Source organism: Dipodomys merriami, unplaced genomic scaffold (genome assembly GCF_024711535.1).
Source record: "Dipodomys merriami isolate MVZ:Mamm:240054 unplaced genomic scaffold, mDipMer1.0.p SCAF_4, whole genome shotgun sequence".
Lineage (NCBI taxonomy): Eukaryota > Metazoa > Chordata > Mammalia > Rodentia > Heteromyidae > Dipodomys > Dipodomys merriami.
This window is the reverse complement of record NW_027205603.1, coordinates 36,439,570-36,458,044: the sequence shown is the minus strand read 5'-3', so window position 1 is coordinate 36,458,044 and position 18,475 is coordinate 36,439,570. Positions and strand designations below refer to the sequence as shown.

Sequence of the window (18,475 nt, the reverse complement as noted above, 5' to 3'; positions counted from 1 at the left end):
AATTTATGAAAACTTGCAAACATGTCTAGATAATCATGAGTACTAAGGATTAAGAAAATAAAATCTGTTGTTTGAAAATGGGATGAGATTTATGGTTGGAAACACAAGTGTCTCAGTGATAAATCATGAACATAAAGAATAAAATCCAATCATATACATGTCATTTGGAGAGTTATGAAATAGAATTTGACCCTTAAATATTCATATGCTTTAAATGATTAAAACCCACAGTTGCCTTATACAGTGTTAGAAAAATTAGTATTAAGTTTATACAAGAAAAATATCTATATTATATAAATACACATACACATACACACTGGGACATGATAAATTATATAGAACTCTAGACATTCACCTATTGAGGCCAAATGAAGATATGCATCAGAGTGGATCACAAAGGCTCAATAGTTATGTACATATGATCATATAAAATAATATTTTATGAAATGAACTTCAGCAAAAGGAAACAAGAAAAAATTTTAATTGCTTTTCCTTTTGTCTTGGTTGGTTGTATTTGGGAGGGTAAGGGGGAGGACACAAAAAAGGTGGAACAAAGGGTGGACAAATACAGCAGTGGTATTCACTGGACACTATGTGGAAAATGAACTGTACATGTTGTGGTGAGGACAGGATGGAAAAACTGGGAGAGAGTGATGGGAGAAGAGACATGGTTCAAAAAGAATTATTTTCATTACCTGTTTCATGCAACTGTAACTTCTCTCTATATCACCTCTACAATAATAAAAATAAATAAAAATTAAAAAGTAAAATAAAAAACCCAAAAATATCTATATAAGAGCCAGGAATTGTTATCTGTAATTCAAATGTTTCCAGAAAGGAAGTATATGAAATTTTCTGGATAAATACATGGCATATTGTCTGTATTTCTTGTAGAATCTTATCAATGGGTTATAGTTATGAAAATTTGACTATTATACATGTCTAAAAGTGCAGCTGTTAAAAGGATCAAAGAGCTGAAATATGCTGCCTAGGTGGACCTGCAACACTATATAGCCTCTCCAGGCGTTGGTGGCTCACGCCTGTAATCCTAGCTACTCAGGAGGCTGAGATCTGAGGACTGTGGTTTGAAGCCAGCCTGGGCAGGCAGAAAAAGTCGCTGTAAGAATCTTATTTCCAATTAACCATTCAAAAACTGGATGTGGAGCTGTGGCTCAAAGTGGTAGAGTACTAGACCTGAGCAAAAGAGCTCAGGATAGTGCCAAGGCTCTGAGTTCAAGCCCACAACTGCAAAAAACAAAACAAAACAAAACAAACAAAAACCAACTATATAGCCTGGTGCTGGTGTCTCATGCCTGTAATCCTAGCTACTCAGGAGGTTAAAATATGTGGATCTTGAGTCAAAGCCAGTCTGGTCAGGAAAAATTTTTTAGATTTTCCTTGAAATCCAATTAAACACCAAAAAAGCTAGAAGTGGGAGTGTCAGCTTTGAGCATAAAAGCTTAAGGACAGCAACACCCGGCCTTGAGTTCAAGACCCAGTACCAGTACAAAAACAAAACAAAACAAAGAATGACTCTATACTATGTAAGAGAAGCCAGATAAAAAAGCCATATAATACAACTTCCATCATTTTGTAGGTATGGCTTTAGCATGTTGTAGATAAATCTACAGATAAGGAGCAGATTACTACTTGGTTGGGGGTGGGGGGAAGGGCACATAGTCTATGATGATTAAGGCAGGGGTTTTCTTTCTGAGGTGATGAATGCATTCTCAATTAACTGTAGTGAAAGTTACACACATTTGGGAATACTCTGACAACTACTGAATTATACACTTTCAGAGGGTGAATTATATGGTATATGGAATAAGTATCAATAAGCCATGTAGAATTGTGTCCATAGCATGCTGCATAGACACAAATACTGAGAAATAGATGAAAATCATAGCTCATCAACCTGATACTAAATCCCAAACATTTCATTGACCAGCCAGCAACATTGTTGTTTCAGAATACAAATATGTTGCTAAATATTTTTTTTTGCAGTACTAAGGTTTGAACTCAAGATCTGAGGCTTGCTATGCTATGCTGATACTTTACCACCTGAGCCACACCATAAGCCCAGCTTTGTGCTGGTTATTTTAGATATCGATTCTCATAAATTTTTTTGGCTGGGCACTTTGAACTGAGATCCTCCAGATTTCATCTCCCTAAGTAGCTAGGATTACAGACATGAACTGTCTCTGTCCAAGTTTTTGACTGTTGTTGCTATGACAATTATTCCTCTCCACCACAAACCCCTTTCAATATTTTGATTGTGTTATACATGATTTCCTGGTTGAGGAAAACTGTTAAATCATCTATTGATTCAGTTTTATGAGAATGAAACTAAATACAGAAACTAGAGATAGTGTGTAGGGAGTAAGTCATCTACAACGTTGTTTCTGTGAAGCAAGCACTTTTTACAAATGCCTCAAGATTTTGTAAAGATGGAAGTCATGTATTTCATATAAAATTGAATCTTTTGGAGAGGGTAATCTAGGAAGAACTTAGGGTAGCAGAGTCTATGACTTCCTTTCTCATCCAATTACCTAGAAAGCCCAGCAGAGGGAAAACAAGTCTTATACATTTAGCATTTTAGACATAGTGAAGCTTTCTACTTTTAAACAAGGAAAAGGTGACTGGGAGATGTTTTCAAGGGTGAAAGGTGATATTATATTTTATTCTATTTATAAATATCTTATAAACATACTCAGATAAGCATACTTTTTGTTATCTTCAAATGCTGTCAAGTCAACTCTGTGAACAAAACAAGATTCTCAGCCTCCCAGATTTGAGGGATTTCTTGAACTTGAAAATGGGCTTCAAGGAAGCAAGAGCTGCTCCTTTCCCATGCTGAGAGGCTGTGTCGTGATGGGGAAGAGAACCAATTCTTGAGTCTGTCTGTGTAGGTTTGAGGTCCAGCTTCACACACTTACAAATTTGTGGCCTCAAGAAAATTGCTTACTCTCTTTGTTAGTCTCCATTTTCCTGTTTGTAAAATGTTTATAATAATAGGTACCTTGTGGGTTATTTTGAGCAGTAAGTGACTTCATATGTTATAATGCACTTAAAGAAGCTCTAAGCCAGGCTCTGGTAACTCCCTTGTGTAATCTGAGCTTCTTAGAAGGTTAACAAGGGAAGATCATGGTTCCACACCAGATGGAGATGAAAAGTTTGGGATACTCTGTCTCCACAAAAGGTAAGCTGGACCTGGTAACAACTGCCTGTCATCCTAGTGATGGCTCAAAAAAACCCACAACAAAAACAAAACACAAAAAAACCCACACTAAATTTAAAAGGAGAACATTCTTGATGTAAGGAAAGAAAAATTCTGACATGCTGAAGTTATTCTGATCTACGTGGTATTATTGTTAGTATCATCCTGTGCTTATGTTATAAATTGAGCTTTTTCATTGGTATAAATGTATAGAAAAAAGAAACCATAGTGTATTGTAAGATTTAGAAATATCTGTAGTTTGAGTATCCACTGGGGGCCGGGTCTTAGAATATATCTTCTGAGGGTTTGGGTGGACTAATGCAATTTCATAGTTGTGAAACAAAATCACAATGTATTGTATTCTAATGTAAAAAGATAAAATATTAAAATTTTTGTCTGGCAGATGTGTACACAAGAAACCTCAGAGAGCAGTGCCTAATCCTTTTAATTCCTGAAGGCTGAATAGTAGAGTTAGAACCATATATGCATGCTGGCAGCTATGAATATGGAGAAATTCATATTTAAGTGACAAGGACTTTTTGGTGGGAACGTATACAGCTTATTTAGATTTCCCTTTAGGTTATGCTTTTATGAGACGGCCCAGCTCCTTATCAGATGCCTTTACATTGCTATAAATTTGGCTTTCTGATCCTGTGCCAGTTTTCTACACTGTAAAGTATTGAACACCATACCATTATGACTCTACAAAGAGGCTTAGCAATGTAAAAAGATTCTCTACATATGTACAACTCTGAACAAACCTTTTAATACAAAAACCTTTGGCATTTAGTACATGGTGAAAATTCTTTATACCTTAAGTAGTCTGAAATATTTTTTTTTTAAAAATTAGCTTCCAGATGGCCAATAGACACATGAAGAAATGCTCAACCTCCCTAGCCATAAAAGAAATGCAAATCAAAACAACATTGAGATACCACCTCACCCCAGTTAGAAGGGCAAAAATCAAGAACTCTAACAACAACAGATGCTGGAGGGGATGTGGACAGAAGGGAACCTTACTTCATTGTTGGTGGGAGTGTAAACTTGTTCAACCACTTTGGAAAGCAATATGGAGGTTCCTCAAAAGACTCCACATAGAGCTCCCCTATGACCCAGCAATCCCACTTTTGGTCATTTACCCAAATGTTTACAAACAAGACCACACTAAAGCTACCAGCACAACTATGTTTATTGCAGCATTATTTACCATAGCTAAGATATGGAACCAACCCAGATGCCCCTCAGTAGATGAATGGATCAAGAAAATGTGGTATATATACACAATGGAATTCTATGCCTCCATCAGAAAGAAAGACATTGCCCCATTTGTTAGGAAATGGAAAGGCTTGGAAAAAATTATATTAAGTGAAGTAAGCCAGGCCCAAAGAAACATAGGTCCCATGGTTCCCTTATTTGCAATATCTAGTATATGTATGAGTCAAGCAGGAAAGCTCAGATAATGCGATGTTAAGAAAATGAATCCTTAGCTATGTATTTAAATGTTTTTTTTTCTTTCATGCATTTGTTTCTAATGCATTTATAAGATTATCTCTTTGTTGCTTTGTATGTCCCTCCCCCACAGTATAACCCCTGCTTTCACTATATTTGATGTCGGTATAATTTGTGGAGGAGAAGGGGAAAAACAAGTCGTTTAAGGATATAAGTGGACAATGCTTGGTAAGAAATGTATGCATTATCCTGCCCATGTAATTGTAACCCCTCTGTAGAGTATGTTCTCAAATAAAATAAAATAAAATTTAAAAAAAAAAGGATATAAGTGGACCCGTTGCAACAATGAGAAGTACAAGGTGTCATGTTGAAAACAAACTTTACAACTTTGGTGTGGGGGGGGGGAGGATGGGGTGGGTGGTGAAGGGAGGCTGGGAAGGGATGTGAAGGGTAAACAATGGAGGAGGCTACAATGCTTGATAAGAAATGTACTCATTATCTTGCCCATGTAATTGTAACCCCTCTGTACAGTATGTTCACAATAAAAAACAAAAAATAAAAAAAATTAGTTTCCACATTTTTTAAAAGTAGGGATTTAAAAACATGTATTTTACATTTCATATGTAGCTGCTAAATTATAGAAAGGCTAGGCAATAAGAGAAGACAATCATATATAGAAAAATGGTAGTACATTACATTTATACATGGAAATGTTATTATAGACTCCTATAATATCCTGTTCAGACACCCTGTTATATGTCTGGGAGGAAATTATTGGCATTGAGCTATAATCTCTTTCCTTGAATTCAATGTTAAGTTTGCCTTTTTGAAACAAGAACACTAAAGATCTTTGCTTTTTTTTTCTTATGCTTTTAGAAAATTGTAATTCAGACATTCTCTAAAACATGAGACATGCAGGTCAGACAATAGTAATTTAACTAATTGAATAAGTGAGGTAAGAACACTACATTGGTCACCTGAAATGAACCGTTACTTCTTGTCTCTCTATAATGCCCTTCTTTATTGATTCTGGGTCTGGCCATATGGCTCCCTGTAAAATGGGACAACAGCAAACATTCCTTGAGTAGAAGCTTAATGAAAGCTTGCTTAGTGGAGGTTTATATAGAACCTGGCTGCCTCACTGTAGGAGAGCTTTTGCAGAGTGAGAAACTATGTTGAGGCAAATGAGAGTCAGCAGCCAGCATGGACAGATGAGTGAGGCCACTTGGATAGCTTAGATCAGGTAGGTATCTATTTAGATCTCTGGTTAGATGGTTCACCTGATCTGAATCAGAATCTTTTTTTTTTTATTATGAAAATACTGTACAGAGGGGTTACAATTACATGAGCAAGATAATGAGTACATTTCTTATCAAGCACTGTTGCCTCCTCCTTTGTTTCCCCTTCCCATCCCTTCCCATGCCCTGCCCCCTGCCTCCTGAATCAGAATATTTTATATGAAGCTAACTGCCCATATTCCTAGCCCACAGAACTCTACGCAAAGAACAGATACTGTTTTACATAACTACAGTTTGGAGTCATTTATTTCATAATAGTAGATAATGGATATTGTAAATAATAGCAAGGGTTTCTAAAGTTCTTCCAGAAACAACTCTAAAGTACATTCTTCACTCACATACCCCTTTTATATCTCTTGTTCATTATTGAGGTTTCATCTCTTAGTTTAAATCTAGCCAGATATGTGAAAGTGTGGATGATAATAGCTCTATTCTATTTTGATCAAAACAATGACAAGTCTTTGGTGTGTCTCAAACACACATCATTCTAGAATATAAAATTACTTTAAACTAATCATCCAGCACAAGTGGCCAAACTGTGGATAAGTCAGTCTGATAGAAAAAAATTTCATAGAACCAAGCCAATACACTTTCTGTGATCTAACTAAGAAAATTCTGTTTCTTGTTATTCTATGTGGAACTGTATCCAGATAGCAATGCTAAGCATCTCTGGAGGGTTTATTTTTTATTTTTTAATATATATTTATATATATATATATTCTTTACTGTGAAGATATTGTACAGAGGGGTTATAGTTACATGAGCAAGATAACAAGTCCATTTCCTATCGAGCCATTGTTACCCCCTCCTTTGTTTTTCCTCTACCCTTCCTTTCCTCCCCACCTCCCCGACTCCTCCCCCCTCCCACAAAGTTGTAAAGTTTATTTTCAACATACTGTCTTGTATATCTCATTGTTACAATGGGTCATCCTGTATCCTTATTTCAGCATTTTGTTATTTCCCTTCCTCTCCCCAAATTAGAAAAATGTATATGTAAGATGCAGGACACTGGAATCAAAGACAGTGACAACAGGGGTTGTACCATGGGAGAAGAACATACAAAGAAACAAAAAAAATCACACAGTACATTACAACAAGAACAGCAAGAAGGATAAAATCTCTGTGTCCCTATCCTAGGGTTCATTTTGCTTAGCATCAGGTTATATGGTCATATGTACATAGCTTCTGACCTCTTCTGCTTGTCTTAGACATATACTAGTTATTGCAGATATGGGAAACCATGGGACCTATGTTTCTTTGCACCTGGTTTACTTCACTTGATATAATTTTTTCCAACTCTTTCCATTTCCTAACAAATGGGCGGTGCCATTCTTTCTGATGGAGGCATAGAATTAATAATATATATATATATATCGCATTTTCTTGATCCATTAATCTACTGAGGGGAATTTGGGTTGTTTTTATTATTTTTATTATTATTATTATTTGGTAAGTAGTCTTTACTTGAAATGAGGTTTCTTAGATTGAACAAATGGCAGGGGGCGGGGGATGTTTCCATTGTTCTTTCTCTGGAAGAAAAATGCATTAGAAGAATATGCATTAGTAGCCATTTCTGAGGTAGCTAGTAGATAATATGAGAAATGGTAATATTAGTTCATTGAGTTGTGTGGTTTGTATCTAAATTAGCAACTATAGCATATCATTGATTTCCAAGAAGAAAAAGATGTAAGCTGCCAGTATATATGACTATTGACACCACAATCACAGCCATAACCACAGTAATGCTTTCTTGTGCTTATTCATGGCACTACTTATCAGGTAGGTAGATACAAGATACCAGGAAGAAAAAAGTCCTGATCAGATAATGACACCAAAGTGAGACTTACAGAGAGCAGTATTTGGACAGCACTGTGGATGACCTCCATGTATTGGAAGCTGAGGGAGCAGCCTGTGACAGAGACATATGTGTAGTCATCCATCATGCCATGTGCTGATGGAGGCAGCACTCTCCGGACACAACCAGGCCCGTGTTCCCTCCACCATGATCGGTGCACAGAGATGTTGAAGGTCATCAGGTCTGTATCCTAAGTGGGCAGGAGACAAGAGAACAAAGGACAGAATTATATCACATCACCTTTGGCTTTAAACTTGGGAAGAATTCAGGATAGATGAAACTGCTGACATGGTTTTCATCGGAAATGAAACAAAAGTCAAAGCCAAATATGGGTGTGTGTGTGTGTGTGTGTGTGTGTGTGTGTGTGTGTGTGTGTGTGTGTGTGTGTGTGTGTGTGTGTGTGTGTGTGTGTGTGTGTGTGTGTGTGTGTGTGTGTGTGTGTATACACCGTGGTATACACTGTCAGGTCAAACTTATGTAATGTAGTGATATATTCTGTGAATGATATTAATGTGGTAAAATTAACCCACATCAAGAATTCTGATGTGAGACCTTCCACATATGTTCATTTATTTCCCAGCTGGGTGCCTGTGGTGTATCCTGGCTAAAACTGAGATTAAAGAGGTTGAGAAGAAAGGACTAGGTTTAAAAGCTAGCCTGGACAAAAAGTCTGTGAGTCTCCATCTCCTTTAACTAGTGAAATGCCTGACAAAAGGCCTGGCTTAAGTAGTAGAGCACAAGCTGTGTAAGCAAATAAGGTGAGTGAGAGCAAGAAGCCCTGAGTACTTACTTGTACACCATGCGTGCGCACACATAAACACACACACACACACACACACACACACACACACACACACACACATATTTTGAAACCTTTTTGCTTCATTCTTGTTGTTGTAGCATTGTTATTGATATTACAACCATCTTTGACTAATTGAATGCTTTATTGCATGCTAGGCATTGCTATAAGTGAATTACATGATTACACTTGTTTCTGGGTTTCATGGGGTCTTGGGTCTAGGAACTACTGAGATAGTAAAGAGTCTGTATGTACAAGTTCCATACACAAAATTATCTCCAGACTACTTAACATGCCTAATAAAGGATATAGGGAAAACATCATATACATAATTGTTCTGTTGCATTGTTTAAGAAATAATGAAGTCAGGCACTGGTCACTCATGCTTATATAATCCTAGCTACTCAGGAGGCTGAAATCTGTGTATTGTGGTTTGAAGCCAACCAGGGAAGTAAAGTCCCTGTGAGACTCCAATTAACTACTCAAAAACGGGTAGTGAAGCTGTGGCTCAAAGTGGTAGACCACTAGCCTTGAGCCAATAGTATTCAAGGACAGTGCAGGTCCTGAGTTTAAGCTCTAGGACTGACAGAAAAAAAAGAATGAGAAGAAAAAAATCTGTACATGTTCAGTACAGATAGAATTGTTTTCCTATTTTATTATTTTCAATCATGGATTGGTTGAATTTATGGATAGGAAACATAAAAATATGGAAAACAACTGCATATTCTTTTATGTTCATGTACATAATATCAATTTAACTTCTCTATAATGAATAATTGCTCACCTAATAGATTTTTATATCCTGGTCCCTGGTATCTGTGATTTTACCTCAGATTACAATATAGGGTTTGGCTGATGTGATTCAGTTAAGATCATGAGATGGGGAGATTATCCTGAATTATCTGTGTAGGTCCTGACTGTGATTGCATGCATTCTGATTAGAGGCAAAGAAAAAGAGGGAAAGGCAATGTGACTGCAGAAGTAATGCAGTCACCAGCTAAGAAATGTTATTGGCCATAGGAAGCAGAAGCAGCCAGGAATGATTTAAGTTGAGAGACAACTCAGCTCTCCGAATACTACAAATGCTACTCAGTGAAACTCATTTCAGACTCCTAGAACTATGACAGAATACATTTCTGTTGTTTAACATCACATTTGTGGTAATTTGTCACAGCAATCCAAAAAAAAGTGAGTCAGAGAGAGGTAAATAATTTTCCTAAGGAAGCTCACAGCTGTTAGTGGTGGGAAGGACTTGATCCTGGGTACCTTGTACTTTGAGCTGTATCTTTCACCCTATCTCACTACCTGACGTTTACCTGGTCAGCATGTCTGAACTGCTGACCACTCTTCCCATCTGAAGGGAGCCAGGTCTTTCCTTCTTAGCTGTCTCCAAAAAATAACACCACATTGGTGGTGGGGGAGGGGCGCAGGAGGAATAGGAATGGCAGGGTGCGGGGGGGGGGGGGGGGGGGGGCCAGTATGGGAAGGGATAGGAAGGGGGAAAGGAGGAGGCAACAATGCTTGATAAGAAATGTACTCATTTTCTTGCCCATGTAGTTGTAACCCCTCTGTATGGTATTTTCACACACACACACACACACACACACACACACACACACAATAACACCACAGGAAACAGACCAAAGTAGCCACTGCTTAATTTTTAAAATACGTTTTTTATTGTAAAAATACTATACAGAGGGGTTACAGTCACATGAGCAAGGTAATGAGTACATTTCTTATCAAGCATTGTTGCCTCCTCCTTTGTTTTTCCTCTACCATCCCTTCCCTCCAATCTCTTCAACTATACTCCTCCCATGCCTAAATTGTAGAGTTTGTTTTTCGACATAGCGTCTTGTACATCTCATTGTTGCACTGTATCCCTATTTAAACAATTTGTTTTTTCCCTTCCCCTCCACATATTATACCAACATCAAATACAGTGAAAACAGGGGTTATACTGTGGGGGAGGGACATACAAAGCAACGAAAAAATATCATGGTACCTTATAAATACATTAGAAACAATAGCAAGAAAGAAAAGAACCACTTGTATCCTTATCTTGGGATTCATTTCATTTAACATCATCTTATCTGGCTCTTTTCTGCTTGTCTCAGACATATACTAGTTATTGCAAATAAGGGAAATCATGGGACCTATGTTTCTTTGGGCCTGGCTTACTTCACTTAATTTTTTCCAAGTCTTGGCATTTCCTAACAAATGGGGCAATGTCATTCTTTTTGATGGAGGCATAGATTTCCATTGTGTATTTATACCATATTATCTTGATCCATTCATCTTCTGAGTGGCATCTGGGTTGGTTACATATCTTAGCTATGGTATCACTGCTTAATTTTTATATGTCAAAATGTCTCCAAAGTTCTTTTTTTTATTGTAAAGGTGATGTATGGAGAGGTTGCATAAGTACAGTAATGAGTACATTTCTTTCTAACAGCCTAGGATTCTGATAGATGACCTTTGACATAGGCTCAGTATCTCTAATCTAGACAACTGAAGTTCAGAATGTTTCATGTCTGAGTGTGAAACTTTTTGAGTTGCAATATGGAGGTGCACATGCAAAATTCCACAACTGATCTCACAGGACAGAACACAGTCAACATGCAGAAACACTAAAAACTTGTATAAAATTGCTTTCAAGCCATGTACATGAAACAAATAATTTTGTGTTTAGGCTTAGCTCCAGTTTTGAAGATAATCCATGTATATACAAATATTCCAATATTGTTCTGATATGACTGAAATATGTGACATTTTTTGTCCTAAGGAGTGCTACTCAACTTGTATTTCTGTAATGTCAACTATGATAGTCTAAGATTGTAATATATATATATATGTATGTGTATATATTGTAATTGTAATATATGTATATATATGTATAATATATGTATATATTATAATATTGTACATATTTATACATATATAAATATATATGTCATGCATGTCACACATATATTTTAATTTATGCCTAGTATGTCTATAAATATATATATTTGTCATGAGCAGTTAGTTGAAAAGAACAGATGAGAAAAAAGGATATTGCTGTGCAGATAAAGATTATTACAGCCTATGTGAAGCAGAACTGGGGGTGAGGGTGGGGTGATGTTGAAAAGTGCCTGATGGTGATGTCACTGCCCCAGGTCACAGTGCCATGGGCTGGAGGCGCAGCAACAGGGTCAATTTCTGTTGTCTTTCTAAGCCCCAGACTCTGAGCAAGCTCTGCTGTCATTCCTGCTAGGGGTTATGCTGGGACAAGAACCTTCATGGCCTTCCTGAAGAAGTCAGAGCCTACAGGCCAACTATGCAACCCACATAATACTCTAAGTACTTTGAAGCCTTCTTTGAGGACTATCTCTACCTAATGGCATGGAATACTGCCCAGTTCTTGAAATTCAGGTTGTAATCCTGAAAACTTAAGAAATACAGTGGAAAATGGAAAGCCTTTGAACTTGTAAATGGCTCATACTGAAAGTCATCAGTGTAGACCTTGGAGTAAGGGCAGGAAGGGAGTCTGCCTTTCCTTTTCTGCCATATATGGCAAGAGATTTGTGAGTTAGAAACATTCCCATTGAAGGTTAGTGGAAAATGATCCTCTGAACGCTCAGATTTAACTCACCTTGAACAAGCCAAAATAATTTTATGTCTCCCATTACATTAATAATAAGGCATCATACATTCTTTTTTTGGTTATTGATTTGCTATTCAATTACTTTCACAGTAACAGTGCTTTATTGATAATAAAACATTTCTCTTCATTTTGGGAAATTGTTGATATTCTACAAGTATCATTTGCAGTTACCTTCTGAAGGGAAAATATTATAGAAAAATAATTGCTTTAGCTGCTGCTGTCAGTTTAAGATGAGGCAATTTACCTACAGGCAAAGTTTAGAGAGGCACCTTGATTGCTCCCTTTTCTGGTCATCAGCTTTAATCTCTTACAGTTATTCTTGATCACTATAGAGAAGCTGAATGCTATTTTAATCTTGATAGAATTCATTAGCTCAGAATGAATTAGCATGGGCTCCAAATGCATAGCAATTCCAATTCTTTAAGCATTCATCTCCAGACAACTTTTCTGTAAGTTCAATATAACTTTGACTCAGCTTTATGTTACACAAATGAAACACAAGATAATTTATGAACTAATCATATGTGTGTGTAAATAGATAGATAGATGGATAGGTAGACAGATAGATATGTATGTATTGCACCCAGATCTTGCCCAGCATTGTTCTCTCTTAAACACTAGGACTCCATACATAAACTTTACTCTTCTTTGCAAATGACTATAAAATTTTGAAATTGAATATCAATAGCATAAAATCATACTCAAATTCTAAACTGTGCTATGAAATTTTGTTTTGCTTGTGTCTGATTTCTATGCCTTTCAGTTTTGGATTTCAAACACAAACAAAACCATAACAAATGACAACTGAGTTTTTGATACAAGGCATGCCAGTGGAAATGAATCCTACAGAAGACTGAAAGTATTTTTAACATACACAAATGCATAATTGCAGTGGACCACTCATTTAGTTGATATTTTGAGTTACCACGTAGGTTTGAAAAAGATGGGCAAATGCTGAATCATAGATCAACTAAAGTAAAAATAATAATATAAGTAAAAATAAATTTAACTAGTTTGAAGGTCATTTCTCTTTTTATCCTTTTCTTCTTAATATATATTTTTATTGTAAAGATACTGTACAGAGGGGTTACAGTTACATGAGCAAGGTAATGAGTCCATTTCCTATTGAACATTGATAGTCCTCCTTTATTTTTCCCCTACCATCCCTTTCCTCCATACCTCCCCAACTCCTCTCTCCCCCTTCCCCCGCAAAATTGTAAAGTTCATTTTCTTTTTTTTTTTAATTTAATTTAATTTTATTTGAGAACATACTGTACAGAGGGGCTACAATTACATGGGCAGGATAATGCATACATTTCTTACCAAGCATTGCAGCCTCCTCCTTTGTTTACCCTTCACCTCCCTTCCCAGCCTCCCTCCTCCCCCCACCCAATTATACCCCCCCCCACACCGACATTGTAAAGCTGGTTTTGACATGACATTTTGTACTTCTCATTGTTGCAACAGGTCCACCTGAATCCTTAAACGACTTGTTTGTCCCCATCTCCTCCACATGTTATACTGACATCAAATATAGTGAAAGCGGGGGTTACACTGTGGGGGAGGGACATACAAAGCAACAAAGAAATAATCTTATAAATGCGTTAGAAACACATGCATGAAAGAAACGAAAACATTAAAATACATATTTAAGGGTTCATTTTCCTAACATCACATTATCTGACCTTTTCCGCTTGACTCATACCTATACTAGATATTGCAAATAAGGGAAACCATGGGACCTATGCTTCTTTGGGCCTGGCTTACTTCACTTAATATAATTTTTTCCAAGCCTTTCCATTTCCTAACAAATGGGGAAATGTCATTCTTTCTGATGGAGGCATAGAATTCCATTGTGTATATATACCACATGTAAAGTTCATTTTCAACATAGTGTCTTGGACATCTCATTGTTACAATGGGTCATCCTGTATCCTTATTTCAGCATTTTGTTATTTCCCTTTCTCTTCTCAAATTAGAAAAATGTATATACAAGATGCAGGACACGGGAATCAAATACAGTGAAAGAAACAAAAAAATCACATAGTACATTATAAGTACATTAAAAAGAACGACAAGAAAGATAAAATCTCTTGTGTCCCTATCATGGGGTTCATTTTGTTTAGCATCAGGTTATATGGTCATATATATATAGCTTTTGACCTCTTGTCCTAGATATATACTAGTTACTGCAGATAAGGGAAACCATGGGACCTATGTTACTTTGGGCCTGGATTACTTCACTTAACATAATTTTTTCTAAGTCCTTCCATTTCCTAACAAATGAGGTGGTGTCATTCTTTCTGATGGAGGCATAGAATTCCATTGTGTATATATATATATATATATATATATATATATATATATACACACATAATTATATATACAATTACAATATAGTATAGGTATATACAATATATAGTATATATGTATATATACATATATATGTTTATGTGTGATATACATATACACATATATACCACATTTTCTTGATCCATTCATCTACTATGGGGCATCTGGGTTGGTTCCATATCTTAGCTATGGTGAACAATGCAGCAATAAACATAGTTGTGCTAAACATAGCTTTAGTATGGCCTTGTTTGTGATCATTTGGGTAAATGACCAAAAGTGGAATAACTGGGTCCTAGGGGAGCTCTATGTGGAGTCTTTTGAGGAACTTCCATACTACTATTCAAAGTGGTTGAACAAGTTTACACTCCCACCAACAATGCAGTAGGGTTCCCTTTTGGCCACATCCCCTCCAGCATCTGTTGTTATGAGAGTTCTTGATTATAGCCATTCTAACTGGGGTGAGATGGTATCTCAATGTTGTTTTGATTTGCATTTCTTTTATGGCTAGAGAAGTTGATCATGTCCTCATGTGTTCTTGGCCATTCTTATTTCCTCTTCAGAGTAGTCTCTTTAATGTTACACGATAATTTAAAAAAAGCCTTGAGTGAGAAAGCTGACAATACATGTAACTAAACATTTTAATTTTTAGAATTAAAAATCATAGACAATGGTATTTGAATTTGTGCACACATATGTGAAAGATATCAGAATACAACATGTCACTGAGAACAAAATCTCTTTTACTTATCCTATATCTCCTGCTAGTTACTAAAAGCAGGATACAAATTCCACCTATGTCCCTCTTCCACACCTTCTTGCAAAGACAAAGGTTGGTCATTTGAGATGGTTTTAAGTCTTTTTCAGAAAGGGAAGAGTGCCCAAGTAATACACAAAACAATGTTTATTAACTAGCTTTAGTTTTTAAAATTTTTTCCTATCAGGTCTTCTATACTCCTTTGGGTTTTTTGTTTGTTTTCACCTGATGATAATATTTAAACCTGAATTCTAAGCCAACTCCTTGAGAATTACCAATTTCTTGAGTACCTCCCATGTATATGTGAAATATACATGTCAGTGAATGCTTATTTGTTTTTCTTTTGTCAATCTATTATTTGTTATAAGGTTTTCAGCTAAGACTCACAAGGTTAGAGGGAAAATAATTTCTTTTCCCACATATATGATTGCCAAAGGACAGTTGGTAGAGCAAAGAGAAAATAGCTTAAGGAGAGAAGAGAAGCTAGAAAATGAAATCTAGCAAGATGTGGGAGGTGTGAGCAAAGTTCTAGCAAGCCTGTTAAGGCTTTGAGGGAAAGGATTTGGTCATTATTATTTTTTTTAATGAGGTCTGGGAGTGGTGGTAATTAGAAAACAGAAACAGTAGCTACAGGGGAGAACTACAGGAACTGTGAACACGTGGAGAAGCTGGTGCAACATATCTTTTCACAACTGCAGAGTTGTGACTTGGAAATTTATTCCAGAATCCTTAACTATCTTTCATAGTTATACAAGTAAATATTAAATGTTCATGAGTGCTTCCCCTATTACTGTGATTCCAAATTTGTCCTCATGGTCTTCAAATCTTTGAATTACACAAAAAGGTTTCCGGAGTCCATATTTATTATGTGTTTTGGCATGGTTGCCCATACATTATTCACAGTAACTCTAGTCAAAGTCTTAGTGGTGCTCACAGCTCAGGTCCTTACTTCTTTAGTGTATACTACTATAGAATTTCTCATTGATCAAAGAGCTACTCTTTCTCTCTTCCTCTTTATTGTTTTAATTATTGCTGTGTTTTTGAGATGGTATTTGGGTTTTAACTCAGTGCCTTTCATTTATTAGGCAGGGGGTCTACTACTTGAGTAGTGCTTCCATTCTTTTTTGCTTTAGTTATTTTTTCAAGATGGAGTCCTGCTGTTTGTTTATGTTGGCTTGGGTCCAAATAATCTACTTCTGTCTCTACGTCAATCGGATTACTGGGATGTGCCAACCTCTTTGGGTGTGTGGGTATTTCTTTCATTACTAGCATATATTAACTATTAGAAGGAATTTCATTGTGGTATTTCCAAACATGCATATCATATATTTTGATTACATTCATCTCTTCAATTGCATTTAAAAAAAATCCTCCTCCCTTTTAAAAATAAAATTGGAGATAGATGGAGGGTATAGGAAGAATGATGGAAGGTGTAGCACTTATCAAGATACATTGCACTCATAAATTGACATGGTGAAGCCCCTTTTGTACAATTATTTAAAGATAATAAACAGGCAAATAAAAATTATGGAGTCGGCAAAAACAAAGTTGGGTGGAATTCTATTTTCATATATGTACATGAAGTACTTTGCAGTCAGCCACATCTTCCTTCTCTCCTTGTTTTGTTGGATGGAATCTTGCTAATTTTATATTCTGTCTGGCCTTGAACCACAATTCTTCTTTTTCTGCCTCCCAAGAAGTGGGGTTATAGTCATGTGTCACCATGCCCAGACTTCTACTATTATTTTCTAGTAAGGATTCAGATAGTTTAAAATAAATATGAAGATAAAAATCTTACCATTTCTTTCCATTGTAATCAACTCTAAAATCAATTCTTGTCTGCCAAATCATTTCCCTTATTATCTCCAGAATAAGTTACTTTTTTTTTACACTATGTCAATGTTTCCTATTGCCCACAGATAGATAAAGGATTGACTCTTTGGCACAACTGAAAGGTTCTTTCCTAACTCTGGTTCTAACCATCCCTCCATATTCAGTTTACTTCCCCACACAATCCACGCTCTGGACCCAGGCTCTTTCTACTTCCCAAGTGTTTTACAGCTATTGATGATCACGGCTGCAGTTCTGTTTTCAGAAAACACTGCTTTTCATTTTCATCATTCACCTCTATTCTCAGTCTCTGCATTCGACTCCTCATCATTCCGGTTATGGCTCCCTCCCACTTTCTTTCAGGTGTCAGCACAGATGTCACTTTCTTTTAACTTATCCCTAGGCCCTTCGCCTGGGTGGACAGTAAACCCCTCCAATGTGTCCCAAAGCTTCTGGTAATTTGGCGTCATGTTCTGTCCTCGTATGGGTGGGTGCCACATTACCTTTAGATAATCATTTCTCCAACTTGCCTGACCATATTGTAAGCCAATTACAAACCTGCATTGTCTGTCTTCCACATGTCATGCTTCCAATGACAGAGAAAATATTCCATTATAGGAGTCACTCATGTTTTTCATAGTGCCTTTTATATAGGGGTGTGGATGTGTGCTGTGAGCTGGGGAAAAGATCATAAACCTTTTGTTTAAATATTATTCCATTGTGTATAAGTACCCAACCCACTTTCTTTATCCACTAATCAGTCCATTAAGACACTTAAGTTGTTCCATTATCTTGGATATCGGAATCAGTGCTGCAGGACCCTCTTGAAGGGCTTAGGGGAATGCATTGAGAAGTCAGGAATAACTTGCAGTTTATACCAAACCTTATATTTTTAAAAATATTAATTTACTTATAGTCTCCTATGTCTTTCAGAATTCATCTTTAGTTGTGTGTTTACAGGTCTGAGCTGTCATTGTGCTATTGTGCTCGAGGCAAACACTCTACCACTTGGAGCCACAGCTCCACCTCATGTTTTTGAGTGGTTAATTGGAGATATGAGTCTTATGGGGACTTTTCTGCCGGGGCTGACTTTGAACCATGATCCTCAGATCTCGGCCTCCTGAATAGCTAGGATTACAGATGTGAGTCACTGGTGCCTGGTGACATGTCATTCTTTATGTCACTTTGTCTACTACTTATAAGACCAGGTCCACAGTGCAGAATCAGGGATGTGTCTGAAAACACTCTTTTAAAGCTTTGAGCATTTCAATACTG

The 18,475-nt window shown here is 36.6% G+C and overlaps 1 protein-coding gene across 3 annotated transcripts in view; it reads right to left on the bottom strand.

Moving 5' to 3' along the window:
* The window catches only part of Nkain3 (sodium/potassium transporting ATPase interacting 3), a 586,475-nt gene that overhangs the window by 123,889 nt on the left and 444,111 nt on the right, over nt 1-18,475 (bottom strand). For all 3 annotated transcript variants that reach the window (XM_069990797.1, XM_069990798.1, XM_069990799.1), the window contains exon 4: nt 7,812-8,009. In XM_069990797.1, coding sequence (XP_069846898.1) covers nt 7,812-8,009 — 198 coding nt within the window. The remainder of the gene's footprint in view (nt 1-7,811; nt 8,010-18,475) is intronic.